The sequence below is a fragment of the Petaurus breviceps genome, unplaced genomic scaffold, assembly GCF_028583685.1.
Source record: "Petaurus breviceps papuanus isolate PSGF00001 unplaced genomic scaffold, PetGlider_PUasm1.0 216, whole genome shotgun sequence".
Lineage (NCBI taxonomy): Eukaryota > Metazoa > Chordata > Mammalia > Diprotodontia > Petauridae > Petaurus > Petaurus breviceps.
The window spans coordinates 5,925,603-5,940,832 of NW_027185867.1; the positions used below are offsets into that span (position 1 = coordinate 5,925,603).

General features: G+C 38.6%; 1 protein-coding gene across 1 annotated transcript in view; it reads right to left on the reverse strand.

Annotated features, from left to right (window-relative positions):
• CACNA1C (calcium voltage-gated channel subunit alpha1 C) overlaps positions 1–15,230 on the reverse strand; it is an 879,081-nt gene that overhangs the window by 294,940 nt on the left and 568,911 nt on the right. The window contains exon 6 of the mRNA XM_069094317.1: positions 9,435–9,593. Coding sequence (XP_068950418.1) covers positions 9,435–9,593 — 159 coding nt within the window. The remainder of the gene's footprint in view (positions 1–9,434; positions 9,594–15,230) is intronic.

Below are 15,230 nucleotides of genomic sequence, written 5' to 3' on the forward strand. Positions count from 1 at the left end.
GTGGTAAGGGAGACTATTAAGGTTTTAGAGAATAAACAGTGTGACGCTAAATAGATCTTTGTATGGACTCACACAAATTAGCACAGGTTTAGATGAAGATAATCAAGCAGTAAGCAAGTAAGCATTTGAACACGAATGGAAAATAAAGGTTGTGGTGTTGGTCTGGTAATTCCTTAGATGAGGTTGCCGACCTTAAGCAAGGAAAGAACTGCTTTATCTTAAAAAGAGTAATACAAGCAGGTACTAGCCTAATGCCAAGAAGTAAATCTATTATTATGAATGGTCATCCAATGCCCATCAATTAGAGTATGGCTAAACAAATTGTAGATTGCATTGGAATACTATCAAGTTGTAAGAAATTATGAAAGGGATGGTTTCAGAAAAACCTGGGAAGACTTATATGAACTGATGCAAAGTGAAATGAGCAGAATCAGGAGAATATCATATACAGTAACAGTAATATTGTAGTGATCATCAATTTTGAAAGACAGCTTTTATAATCAATACAATCTAAGACAATTTCAAAGGACTCATGAAGAAAAATGCTTATGCTATCTATAAGCAGAGAGAGAGAACTGAGGAACTCTGAGTGCAGATTAAAGCATATTTTTTTCACAGACTATTTATCTTGCAACATGGCTAATATGGTATAATGGAAGGGAATTTGAAGATCTTCCCTGCCTCTTAATGGGCCTCCCTTGGAGTCCAACAAGAGAAGCTTGCTTAGGGGAGGCTTGTTTTTCAGCACACTTTTTGTTACTTTATAATTAGGCAGTGGGTCACGAAAGTTGACCCTTTCTAACACTGGAGAAGTATATATATATACACACACACACACACCCTGATGTGAGATTTTGCTTTGGGGCTCACTTATGGGAAGAGTTGTGTGATTTGGCAAGTTGAGACTCTGGGCTTTGAAAACCCAGATGTTGGTGCTTCTCTCTCTGGTAACTAATTATTTAGGTATGTGATGGCCAGATAGCTACTACCGTGTTTCCCCGATAATAAGACCTGTCCCCAAAATAAGCCCTCCCCTTACTGTGTAAGATTCCTCTAAAATAAGCCCTCCCCCGAAAATAAGCCCTATTGAGATTGCTACTGTAGTGAAGGTGATCCCCTGCGCTACACGCTACATTACGGTACCCTCTGTATGCACCGCTCCCCCGCCCCCCGTGAAACGCATGCTGCGCTCCGAGCTGCATCCAATCAGAGCTGCAGCAGTGAGCGCGTCATCCTGTTCTTCCCCAGTGATTTGCTTATTGAATAAAGGTACATTTTTTTGTTCACATTTACCTGTTTATTAAAATTGCTGTCAATGTTCATTAAAATAAGCCCTCCCCTGAAAATAAGCCCTCTGGTGTTTTTCTGTCCAAAAAAATAATAAGACAGTGTCTTATTATCGGGGAAACATGGTAGTCCTATCTGTTGGTGTGTTGAATTGTGCTATTTTCTCTGTATGTTTTTCTTTTGTCTGCTTGTAACTTCTGTTTGTATTTTCTCTGAAGTTCGGACTTTTCCCCCTGAACTAGGTAAATGATATATGTTTGATTAAACTAAGATTGTTAGCTCCTTTTGAGTTGTTTTCCTTTAGAAAAGCAGATTAAAGAACCTTTGCTAGCAGACATTCTGAGTATACTAGGGTGCTTGCTGCTACATATGGAAATGTTTTTCATGATCTCACAAGTATAATTGACATATATTGCTTGCCTTCTCAACGGGTGGGGAAGTGGCTGGAGGGAGAGAAAGAACTGGGAACTCAAAATTTTAAAAAATGAATGTTAAAATAAAGTATATATATTCTTAAAGAATGGCCATGGTAGCTAGATGGTGCAGTGAGTACAGCAGGGGCCCTGGAGCCAGGAGCACCTTAGTTGAAATCTGGCCTCAGACACTTAGTAACTGGGTGACCCTGGCAAGTCATTTAACCCTAATTGCCTCAAAAAAAGAAAAGAAAAGAAAAGAATGGTCATCCAAGTCAAATGACAAACATTTATTAAGAGCTATATGCATATAGTGTTCTTGGTGATGAGGAAACAAAGAAAAAAAAGGAAAATTCTCCATGCCCTCAAGGCACAAGGAGATTACATTCTATCAAATCATCCTCAAGGAGATTACATTTTACCAAATAATTTAATCATTTAGTTTCTTCTGTGTGATGACGAATTAATTTTAAAATTATAAAAAAAAAAGAAAAACAGTGGCCTCTTTGCCATGAGTGGGGAAAAAGAAATCTTATATTTATATGGTCTTAGATTTGTTTGGGGACTCTAAGATATGTAAAGTGGTTGCAAACTTCAAAGTATACCTATGTAAATATCAAAGTACCTATATAAATACTATATAATATATAAAATCTACTACTACTACTATTGCTACTGCTACTACTACTACTATTTTTCTTATAGAAGAAAATATTCTCATCTTGTCCAGTGGAATTCGGATGGAAAAAATCTGAGACAAGTTGCTATCCAGTTATTATTCTTTCATATTTAATGTTTTCCCTATGTACTAACTGCTTATGTTTTGCCTACAAACATGGTCATGTCTTCCTTGTCCTTAAAAAAACAATCCTCTTTTGCTTTGCTCATCCACCATGAGCTATATCACTACTTCTCCTCTGCCTTTTATGTAAACTCATGGAAAAAGATGTCTACATTAGGCACCTGCACTTCTCCTCTCGTTCTCTTTTAAACACTCTTTAGTCTGGCTCTGACCTCATCATTCAACTAAAATTGTTTTCTTCAAAGTGACCAGTGATCTCTTTATTACTAAATATTTTGTTGTTGTTGTTGAGTCATTCAGTCATGTTGGGTTCTTTGTGACTCCATGGACCATAAGTATGCCAGGCCCTTCTATTCTCGACTATCTTCCAAAGTCTTTCCGATTTCACATTCATTGCTTCCATGACACTTTCTATCCATCACATCCCCTGCTATCCCTTTTGCCTTTAGCCTTTCCCAACATCAGGGTCTTTTCTAATAAGTCCTATCTTCTCATTCTGCGGCCAAAGTATTTAAGCTTTAGCTTCAGTATTTGACCTTCCAATGAACAGTCTGAATAATTTTTTTAAGACATTTGACCTCCTTGCTGTGCAAGGGATTTTCAAAAGTTTTCAGAACCACAATTTGAAAGCAACAGTTCTGTGGCACTCAATTTTCCTTATAGTTCAACTATCACAGCCATACTGGAAAATTGCTACTGGAAAAAATCATAGCTTTGACTATATGGACCTTTGTCAATAAAATGATGTCTCTGCTGTTTAGTATGTTGCCATATTTGTCATAGCTTTCCTTGCAAGGAGAAGAGTCTTAATTTCCTGGGTATAGTCACTGTCTACAGTGATCTTGGAGTCCTAGAATATAAAATCTGACACTACTTCTATTTCTTCTCCCTCTATTAGATGGGAAGTGATGGGACCAGTTGCTAAGATCTCAGTTTTTTTGATGTTAAGCTTCAAGTCAGTTTTTATACTCCTCTTTCACCCTCATCAAAAGGCTTCTTAATTTCTCTTTACTTTTTGCCATCAGAATTGCTAAATCTAATGGTCTTTTACGACCCTCTTCCTATTTGACTGACCTTTTCATTTCCTATCAGTCTATATAGGGCAGCTAGGTGGTGAAGTGGACAGTGTCATACTTAGAGTTAGGAAGACTCATCTTCCTGAGTTTAAATCTGGCCTCAGACACTGACTAGTTGTGTGACCCTGGGCAAGCCACCTAACTTTGTTTCAGTTCCTTGATTATAAAAATGAGCTGGAGAAGGAAATGGAAAACCACTCCAGTATCTTTGCCAAGAAAACCCCAAATGGGGTCACAAAGAGTTGGATATGACTGGGGGAAAAAACAACCAACAAGCTGAATAATAAATCAGTTTATATACTTCTATGATTTTCTCTATCATGTCTCAGAAAACTCTTTCTCCTGGAAGATCACTTCAACCCCACAAGTCACAAACTGACACCCTCCAAGTACTCTCTGCTCCTTGGACACCACTCTGACTGGAGAGGAGAGGATTCTTCCCATCTCCATTTAAGAAGGAGACACAAGCCAGGCATCTCTTACTTCCCATCAGCACTCCTCTGGACCTTTCCATCCTTCTAACCTTTCCCACACCTTCTCCCCTTCTGTTTTTCAGCTCCATTTTGTGTGTTATTTTCCCTAGTGGAAAGTAAGTTCCTTGAGAGCAGGGACTGTCTTTTTGTTATTTGCATTCTTAGCATTTAACATAATTTCTGGTGCAGAGTAAGCATTTAATAAATGCTTGTTAACTAGTTTGATCCATCTCTTCTCAGGGATACTGTCTTGGTTCTCTTTCTACCTGTCTACCTTTCTCAATTTCCTTTAGTTAATTTTTCTTCATGTTTACTAATCCTTGGGGGGTTAGTTCCCCACAGATCTGTCCTGGACCCTCTTCTCCCCCTATACTATCTCACTTGCTGATCTCCTTAGCTCCCATGGATTCAACTATAATCTCTATCCAGAATATTCTCAGATACATTTATCCAGCCCTAACCTCTTTCCTGAACTCTTATGGCTTAGTGACACTGGCCTTCTGGCTTTTCCTCTCACAGGCACTTTTCCTGATTCTTTGCTTTTGCTCTGACTGCCCCCTATGTCTGTAAAATTGTCTGTCCTCTCTTCCACCCCTTGGCTTCCCTTGCCTCCTTCAAAACTCAGCTCCAATTCCACAGTCAGGGGGCCCCAACAGGCCTTTCCTGGTTCCATTGCTGCTATGTTTCCTCTGAGATCATCTCCTATTTATCCTGTATATGTTTTGTTTATTCATAGTTGTTTACAGGTCTCCTCTATTAGAATGTGAACTCCTTGAGGGTAGGAACTGTGTTATTTTTTTTAACCTCAGCATTACACATTGCATGTTCTTAATAAATTTCTGTTGATTGACTGCTCTGGAGATTAGTACATAGATGACTAAAATAGTTGCTTTTTCTAGCTAAATAAATGTAGTAATATGCCAGTTGGTCATATTTAGAGTAACTGAAGGCATCCTTGGTTCAAGTCCAGTAGTAAACAGGACAAGAGGAATGATATATACTGAATCCAATTCCCATATGATTTGGATTTCTTTTGCTAGGTCTCTACATTTTGAAAGCATTTCCTTCCATGCAGCTTAGAAATTTTGAATATTTGGAATGGTGACATTTATTTAAAACATTCTTAAAATTTTATGAATCGAAGTATGTCTTTGAGATTGTAGGCAACAGTACAATCTGTGATAATGGTTCGGTTCCAATGCCATTTACTGGTTGAGGTGTATTTTGGGGACTGTGGTTTGGGGAATTTTGTCTCCCTGATCCTGCAAGATAGTGAGTATCTGATGTATAATTTTAGTCATGTCTTGCTAGTTATTTGGTAGGTGTTAAATTTTTATAGCCTGCAATGATGTGTTGCATAATTTCTATCATTTTCTTCTATAATCTACATTGATCATTACAATTGGGATCCTTAATTACCCTTCTCTAATTTCTGGTAGCAAAACTCTGGTCCTCAAATGCCATCATAAATGCCTCCATTTTAACAAACACATCTAGATTATGATTGTAATTATTATCATTATTGCACAAAGTGAATTGGAACCCTGAAAATTAGCTAGCTAATCTATCTTGTGCAGCTAGTTTTACCAGATCATTTAACCAGTCCTCTTTGGACTGATTCTGAATGATCTTATTCTTTCATAGTGTCACAAAAGCTCGAAGAGTCCAAACAGATGCTCTAATCTAATATCTTCATTTTATAGTTAAGGAAAACGAGGCCAAGAGAAGTGATTTGTGTACATAATGTCATTGACTCCCAAAATACAAAGGCCGAATGGAACTGACCCCTTAGGACAGCATGAAGAAAATGTAGTTATAAGTAGATAGGTACAAGGAAGCATGGCTTAATGGATAAAATTCTAGACTTGTAAGCAGAAAGCTAGGTTCAAATCCTGCCTCTGACATTAGCTGTACGACCATGCATGCCTTTTAAAATCTTTGAGGTTGGGGTGGCTAGGTGGCACAGTGAATAGGGCCAGCCCTGGAGTCAGGAGAGCCTGAGTTCAAATCTGGCCTCAGACACTTAACACAAAAACTAGCCATATGATCTTGGGCAAGTCACTTAACCCCAATTGCCCTACCCTCCCCCCTCAAAAAAAAGACTTTATAAAAAAAATCTTTGAGGTTCAGATGATTTTTGAGCTATTGTTGTTCAGTTGTTTCAGTAGTGTCTAACTTATCATGATCCCATTTGAAGTTTTCTTGGCAAAGATACTGAAGTGCTTTGTCACTTCCTTCTCCAGCTCATTTTACAGATAAGGAAACTGAGGTAAACAGGGTTAAGTGACTTACCCAGGGTCACCCAGTAAGTGTCTGAGGTCAGATTTGAACTCAGGAAGATGAGTTTTCCTGACTCCAGGACTGGCAGTCCATCCACTGTATAATCTGCATTGATAGAAGGGTTTCCCATATTGATGTTATCACAGGTAACTGATGTAAATGGAAATAAATGGGGCTTCATTTGAACTTCAGATAGAAAAATCTCTGAGACACTAACCTCTAAGATCATATATGACCAAAGAGCCTCAGTTTGGTAATACAAATAATTTGAGAAGCTCTTCCCAACATATTATTTAAAATCCTTCCTAAGTTGTTTTTAATTTAAAAAAAAATTTTTAAAGTTGTATTCTAGCATTAGCTATTAATTTTGTAACACCAATGTCTTTTAGGAAGACTTTTATAGATAATTTTGTGCATCAGAGTAGAAGCACAACTAAGGAAAGTGTTTAATGAGTAACCTATTTAAGCAGTAATGATTATGAAGGAAGAAGCAAAAGTGAGGTCTCCTGAACAGGAAAAAGAAAAGGCTGAAGAGGCAGGGGGAAGAACAGCCTTATTCTGGCTGTGAAAGGGTCAGTGACAAGTATTTGTTTTGCTAGCAAGGGGCTGCACTATGTGTTTATGAAATTTCTCGTTTTGTTTCTACTCATCTGCAGAGCAGTAGAAAAAGCTAGGAGCCTGAAGAAATGTTCCTTGTTAGCTCATAGGATTAGAACAGAAAGGACTTTGGAGATCATCTAGGTTTATCCCTTCAGTTTAGAGAAAAAGGGTAAATGAAACCTCTAGGCTTTTAAGGAGAGAAGTTGTTGTTAGATTAGAAAAACCATCTGCAAAGGATTTTGGTGTTGAACTATATCACCACCCCCAAATGCCAATGCTGTATACATGCCCTGGGAACATTCTGACTCTTAAATTATAAAGTGTTCTACTCTTATCTGGGTAAACCCAGCATTTGATTAAGCAGTGATGACAAAAGTGAAAGATTAGGGAATAATAACTTGCTATGTGACCATGGGCAAGTAAGGCACTTAACCTGTCTAGCTGGGCAAGATGAAATCTGAGGTTCCTTTTCTTTCTATAAGTCTCTATTTGTATTCTCTTGAGCTTAATAAAGGTAGGGAGTGTTTATTTATTTATTTTTGGTATTTGCCACCCCAGCTCATAGGGTTCACTTTGTAAGGGGGTGGAAGTGGAGGAGTGGGTGATTTAATCCCCACAAGGAAGAGACTAAGGAGCCTGCTTCTAGAAAGGCATTATAATGGGCAAAGAAGACCCTTTATTCCCAATCTGGATTGTGTGCAGACATTTTATAACTAGGTCTGTTCGGCTGACTATGTTATGAAGAGATAGTCGATTGATTGGCTGTGTAGCCAGAATTGGGGTGCATTCAAAATACCAGTCAAAGCAGGAGGTTTGCTATTTTTTTTCCTTTTCTTCCCTAGTAGTGCTTGAGGAAAGAGTCACACTGTAAAGTTTTGGATGGGGAGAGGCCTTGGACCTTTCCCATCAGAGGCCAACATGTGACCCATGAATGTTGACTGTTCTTTGTGTCTGTTCATTCCTGCTTTAAGTGAAGGAGACTGAGGATGGCTACAACTTTGGGAGATCAAGCCAACAGAAGTCCATTGCTGGAGTCTATGCTGGGATTTGCTGAAAGCCAGAAGGTGAAGAGGAAAGTCCTGAGCAATAGACTCATCTTCTTGTTGGCCATAGCATATTTGTAAGTGAAGTGGGTGAGCAAATACTTTGTAGAAACTACATTAAGTCTGAATCCACACTCCTTAGTGATCAAAGTAACATGGGAGAGAGTATGCTCCCAAGTGTTGGGGGAAAACCTTTATATTTCTGTTCTTGTTATATCTTCAAAGTAATTATCTTTTTGTAAAAGCTAATTGATGTTAATTGGTTAAACGGAACTGGGGCACTATTCACTGGTAGTAAGGGATGAGGGATACCAGAATGGGGGCTCAAGCCAATAGCATTTGAGAAAGACACATTTGGAATCCTCAGGGGGTATCCTTAGAACCTTATGAGGAGATGTACCCAGCCTTGGTTTGGTAGAGTGAGTCCAGAGAACTCTACAACTTAGTAAATGCTTGTTGATTGATTGATATAATTGTTCTCAGGTACAATGATTTCGTTTATGTTTCTTTAAATCTTATTTTAATTACATAATTTGTTTAAACAAAATGTTTGATTAATAATGCTGGCTAATTTTTCTTATTTCTTATTTTTATTCCTTTTTGCTGTTTTAATTCTGTTTTTCGTAAAGAAGCAGGAGAAGCTAGAGAAGTCTGTTAATTTCTCTTTTTCTCCAGTAGCTATCCATCCCTATGGGAAGCCTGACTGAATTAGAAGGCCATAACCCAGGCACCATCATTTACATTGGGGAAATGTGTCCTAGTTGCAAGCCTCTGGAAAGAATAAATAGGCTCTTGAGTACGAGCCTGCGAATCTAGCGTTATAAAATGAACCCTAGTGCAAACATCACATGTCCCTTATGACAAAGAAAAACAATTAAGAGAAGACAAATAGAAACTGTGTCTAACAATGTATATAATAAATAGTTCCCCATCATTCTAAGGCCATGGAAGGCCTTATCATGAGAGGCACTTGGAATTTCTTTTCTGGGCAGTTATTTATTTTTCCATTACTCAAAATTCAACTTGCTTTTTATGATCTTTTCACTTAGATTTTTGTAATCACTGTGTATGTTGTTTTCTTGGTTCTGCTTATTTTACTCTTCATGAGTTCAGGCACATTTCACATTTCCCTGAATTCATCATAATATTTAATTACATTCCTATTCCATGTTTTTTTCCTGTCATTCCCTAGTCTGTGGACATTCACTTTGATTCCATTTCTTTGCTGACATAAATAATGCTATCAGGAATATTTTAATATAGATTAGATTTTTGTTTCAGTCCTTTATATTCTTGGAGTATAGATGGAGAATTTCTGGGGCAAAGTATTAAATCACTGTTTTTGAATAATTGCAAATTAAAATTCCAAGGGATTGCCTACTTGCTTCAAAGTTCTGCTAGCAGTGTACCCGTACACCTTCCACTAGTGAACGGTCCTCTCTTTTTTCATATCTCATTACCTGTTAAACCCTCCTGGTTGTAGCAGGTCTTGTGCATCTTCCCCATGAAGAGCTCCAGTCCAATGATGGCATAGATGATTATGACAAATAGCACAAGCAGGGCGATGTGCAGCAGCGGGACCATGGCCTTGATGATGGAATTTAAAACCACTTGTAGACCTGCAATGAGAGAATGACAACCAGGATAGCTCACAGCAATAGAGTGTTATGGCACTAAAGGTCTTTGCGTTGCTTAGCCTGCCTGGGTTCGTCTCATTATCTGTATAATGAGGGTGTCCTATATTTCTAAGGTTCCTTCCAATTCTAAATGCTGTGACCTTATGTATATTACCTCCTCAGTCCTCATGGATTATGTAGGTCAGGCAAAATTTATTCTTTTCATTTTTTAAGTTAAAAATCCTTTCATAGGATCCTAGATCCAGAAGCCACCTTGAGGCCATTTAGTTCAAATTCTTCACTTTATATATGAGAAAACCAAGATCTACCCAAAGAAACACAAACAGTGTGAGAGGCAGGATTCTTCTGCCCAGGTCTTCTAATGTAGGAGCCAGTGCTCTGGTCAGATGATGAACACTACAAGTCACTGTGCTAAGGAACATCCACCCCATTGTATTATTCTCATCTTACAGCTGAGGAAAACATGGCTCTAAAAATCACTTGTTCTAGGTCAGAGAACTAGTGAAACGCAGATGTGTGGCTTGAACCCAGAGCCTCTGACATCAGGTTCAGAGTTCTGTTCTGTTTGCATTATACCATGGTGTATCTGCCCATTTTACAGATATGGAAAGTTAAGTTCAAAGAGTGACTTGTTTTAGGTCATATAATAGCTAGTCAGTAACACATGTGCAGCTAGAGTCCAAATCTTCTCTTTAAAAAATTATTGATATTTTCTGATTTTATGTCACCTTCATTTCCAAATTTATCCTTCCCACCTCCCCCACCCAGAGAAGAATTCCCTGTAACAAAGAATACAAGGGAGAGTGAAGAAAAAAAGAAAAACAAAAATTCACTAACATATCAGCGGAGTCTGACCGTGTATGTAACGCTCTGTATCAAGAGAAAGGAAGGTCCATTTCCTCATGTCTTCTTCAGGATTGAGTTTGGACATCAAAATGATACAGCATGCAATTACTGTTGGTTTTTTTCTTTTTGTTTACATTATTGTAGTCATGTAGTTTGTTTTCTTGGTTCTACTTCCTTCACTTTACATCAGTTTACATATTTCCCCATGTTTTTCTGAAATATTCATTGTTCCTTATGGTGCAGTGATATTCCAATAATTCACATAACACAATTCTTACACTGAGAAATTCCTCTATTAATTAGAGGAATTATTAGCCTTCTAACTGCAAATATAACATTTCCATTACAGCAAGCTGCAGATACCTGGAAATAGGCTCTTCTCTTTTACCTGCCTCCTTCCTCCCAGATTTCCTTCATCACCCCAGGCATTTTGGGATAGATCTAGGATCTTTTTAAAAAGCCCTGCCCCAGAGTAAGGGCTCAGGTCATACCTGGTGGAATGGGTTTTGTTAGGCTAATTAGGAGAATACCTTCTAGAGATTAAACCAAGACGGGAAGAGGGAAAAAGAAAAAAGAAGAGAAGAACTGGAATAATTTTACTGGTGAATTTACTGAGAATGCTTTGTAGCCTCCTATTAAAACAAGATGTTTTCAGATTCAAATGATTCCATTAATTAGCAAATTGTACACACATTAGTGTTAAAGTAAGCAGAGCTACTGAGAAAGTTGCAAACTGTTAACAACATGGCAACTTTCTGAGGTGTTTGCCAGCAGAAAGTGTTTAATCATGGGAGGGTGGAAGGGGTAATACCCCAGTGAAAGCTACCTGTGGGCCTGAAGGACTGTGAGTGGCTGCTATCCTGAGGCTGGAAAAGTGGTCAGCTTTCTGAGAAGAGGAGAAAGGAGGGGAGGAGGAGGAGAGGTGAGGAGGAGGGGAGGTGGAACTTTTCTTTGGTCTTGTCTATGATGGGCTAACTCAGCAAAGAGAGCACCAGATACCACGATATAGGAGCAGGGAGGCGTGCAGAGATGTTCAGGCAGCAGAGAGAAGTGGGCTAAGGCAACGATTCAGATAGTTAAGGCCATAGAAAAGTAATCCCCCAAGGTGCATTTGAGCTGCCTGTAGTGCCATAAACATTTCTGAGTACCATTTGCCAGTACGCTTTCCATAGTTGGATTGGTGCAGGACAAAAAGCTCTACATTTGGAGGCAGGGAATCTGGTTTGAGTCTTAGCTCTGCTTCTCATTATCTGTGTGACTTTTGGCAAGTTGCTTTCTCTGAACCCCTATTTCCTTAATTATTAAAAAAAAGAGGGGCTTTGAGCTGCACGATCTCTAAAGGTTTTTCTACCTCTACATCCTATGAATTTTTAAAAGTGGTCATTCATTAAGATATCTCCTGTGGATGGCAAGCAGCTGTTATGTGATTGGCTAAGCTGGTATTTTACCACGGAAATCAGTTGCTTCTTGATATTCTGTTATGTAATGGCTAATATTTTTGTTTATTATTATTATTTTTTGTTTTGGTTTTGGTGCCTCTACTAGGAGAGATAAGGCAAGCTCTTTTCTGCTTTGGGGGGAAGCTCTGGTATTAGAAAAAAAAATCAAACTAGATAAAACTCCTGGGATTTTTCAGACAAGATATCAGAGCCCCATCTTGAACTAAGCCTAGCTCAAGCAATAAACTAGTTTGTGTGGGGAGAATCATCTTTCAGATTGTCACACCCCTTTGGTTTTCTGTTCTATGTGCCTGAAATGTATTCCCTCATCTCTACCTTTGGGAATTCAGTGTTACCCTTAAAACTCACCTCAAGGACTACCTTTAACATCAAGACTTTCTCCATTTGCCCAACTGCTAGTGCCCTCTCCCATTACCTTGTATTTATTTCACATATATTTTATCTATATTAATATTTGTACATATTATCTCCTCCTAAATAGAATGTAAGCTCCTCTAGGAAAGGGGCTGTTTCATTTTGGTCTTCCTATCACCAGGTACTAGTATTGTGCTTAATAAATGCATATTGACAGAGTGTTTCATAGCTCCTCCTTGGAATTGTCCTACCTTGTCTAATCACAGTAATTCTCTGATTTATATGTTTTTATTTAAGAGTTATAGAGTTTTGGGGCAGCCAGGTAGCACAGCGAGTAACAGCACCGGCTCCAGTGTTGAGAAGACCTGGAGATCGAATCCCGGGCTCAGACACTTAGCACCACACCCAGAAATAACTGGCCGAGTAACCTTGAGCAAGTTACTTAACCCCTATTGCTTTAAAAAAAAAAAAGGAGTTATAGAGTTTTGACCTAGAAGGGCCTGTATATCAAATCATGGTTCAAATCCTTCACAGGACACTAAGGAATTGAAGACACACAAGTAGCAAGTAGAAGAGCTAGCACTCAAACCTAGACTTTTGTGTTTTTTTTCCTCACATTTTTTACATAATCAATGAGTATTTATAAAGCACTAACTCTGTGAAAGGCCCTGTGTAAGGAAGTCAAAACAGTTCTGGCCTCAAGGAACTTAGAAATGATATTCTACATGAGTTATTGAAAGGTTAGGATATTTTCTTTTTTTCTTTTTGAAGGGGAGGCAGGGTAATTAAGGTTAAGTGACTTGCCCAAGGTCACACAGCTAGTAAGTGTTAAGTGTCTGGGGCCAAATTTGAACTCAGGTCTTTCTGACTTCAGGGTGGGTGCTCTATTCCATGTGCCACCTAGCTGCCCCCAGGATCTTTTCTTTAGATAAGGCAGACAAGGAACTTAGCACTGAGATTTCACTTTCCTCTTTGGGCTTCTAAAAATGTGGACTTGGTTGGATTAATGCCTGAAATCCTTCTGCAGTCCTACTTGGAATTACCAAGTTGAGAAGAGTTTCCAAAGGATCTAAATAAGGTGGGCCCCACTAGCCTGGTTTCCTATTTTTCTTAAAGGATAAAGAAAGAAACCACCAATGAAGGTGAAAAAATGAAGAGCCTTTACAAAGCCCACATTGTCTATGGCTAACTGGATGGAGTCAGGCAGAAGGGAGGCTCTCACCACCAGCCAAGGTCTTTTGCCATAATGGATAACTAGGCAGGGAACACAGAATACATCATTATCATTTTAAAAGTCTTGAAATCAGTGATGAATGGCTCAGCTCAGGACTCCGGAGGTGAAATAAGGTGTGGGTTGGGAACTGACTTTAGGAGCATGATACTGAGGAGAAATGAAGATGAAAATAGAAAGAAAATGTTCATGATTTCTACAGCATTGATGCTTTATAGAGGTAAATAAAGGGCAAATCTATGGGCTTCATCTTTTAAATTTCACATTACTACCCACCCTCACTCTCCTTCTCTTCGCCCCCATTTTCAGATTGAATCTTTTGTCACTTTCATATGAAATGGGAGGAAAAGAAGGAGTAACAATGCCTCATCTCTACAGAATGGAAAGTAGGTGGTTTCCACCATGATGGGGTTTTGTTTCCATGTTGAGATTTGACAATGACAAAAAGTCCGATGCATGTGCTCTTTTGTTAGAGGTTGGGAATATACATTTGTGTTCAAAACCATTCAGGTTCCATAGACCCTATTCCATTCTAGGGAGACAATCACAGAGCATGAGATAAAAGGGACCTCAGAAACCATCTAGTTAAACCCACGTCTTCTTTACAACATCTCTGCCAAGTGGTTGTCTAGATTCTTCTGATAGGAGGAACATACGAGATCCTAAGGTCAGTCCTACTCTTTAATCCCTCTTATTATTGGGAACTTACTCCTTACATTAAGTTTACTCCTTATATTGAGCTTCTTGATAAATTGACAGAATCAGACTTCTAAAATAGGAAGGGACCGCAGTTGACCATTGAATCCAACCTAAAAGGTATGCTTAGTATCCTATACAAGAGAAGGATACATTAGAGTCTCTGAAGAATGCCAATGAGGGAGAAGTGTTCCTTAGAGCACAACTGTTTGGGAGTGTTTTTTCCTGATATCAAACCTCAATTTGCCTTTTTGGAATTTCTACCCATTGCCCTAATTATAACCTCTGGTGCCACATAAAACAAGCTTAATCCCATTTCCACATGCCAACCCTTCAAAACACTTGAAGACAGCTGTAATGTTCCCAGGGAGTCTTCTCTTTTTCAGGAACACCATCCTCACTTCCTTCAACTGACTATCATATGATAATGAGCTCAAAGTCTTTTACCATCCTGCTTGCCCTCATATAGATGCTTATTGTTTTTCTATAGCCTTCCTACACTGTGGTTCCCAGCACTGAGAACTGTGCACCAGATGAAGTCTGACAAAGGCAGAGAGAGGCCATCCCTTTCTTATTCTTGGAAGGTATGCCTTTCTTAAAACAACCCAAGATAAAATTAGCTTTTTAAAGCTACCTCATTATACTGTGGACTTTCAGTCTACTGAAACTCCAAATCTTTTTTAGCTAAGCTACTTTCTATGCTATACTTGTGAAGTCAATTTTTGAAACCAAGTATACCAAGACTTTACATTTATCCTTAATGAATTTCATCCTATTATAGTTAGCCCAATGCTCTAGCCTGTTAAGGTCTTTTTGGATACTGTCTTTATCTAGAGTGACATTTCTCCCTTTTGATGATCATGCCTTTATCTAAATCATTGAGAAAAATATTAACACAAGATTAAACACGATCCAAGGGGTCTTCCAGTGGAGACCTTTTGCCAACCTGACATTGAACCATTAATGAATACCTTTCAAATCTAACCTTTCAACGAGTTCCAAATCCATATAATTATACTATTGTCTAGCTCA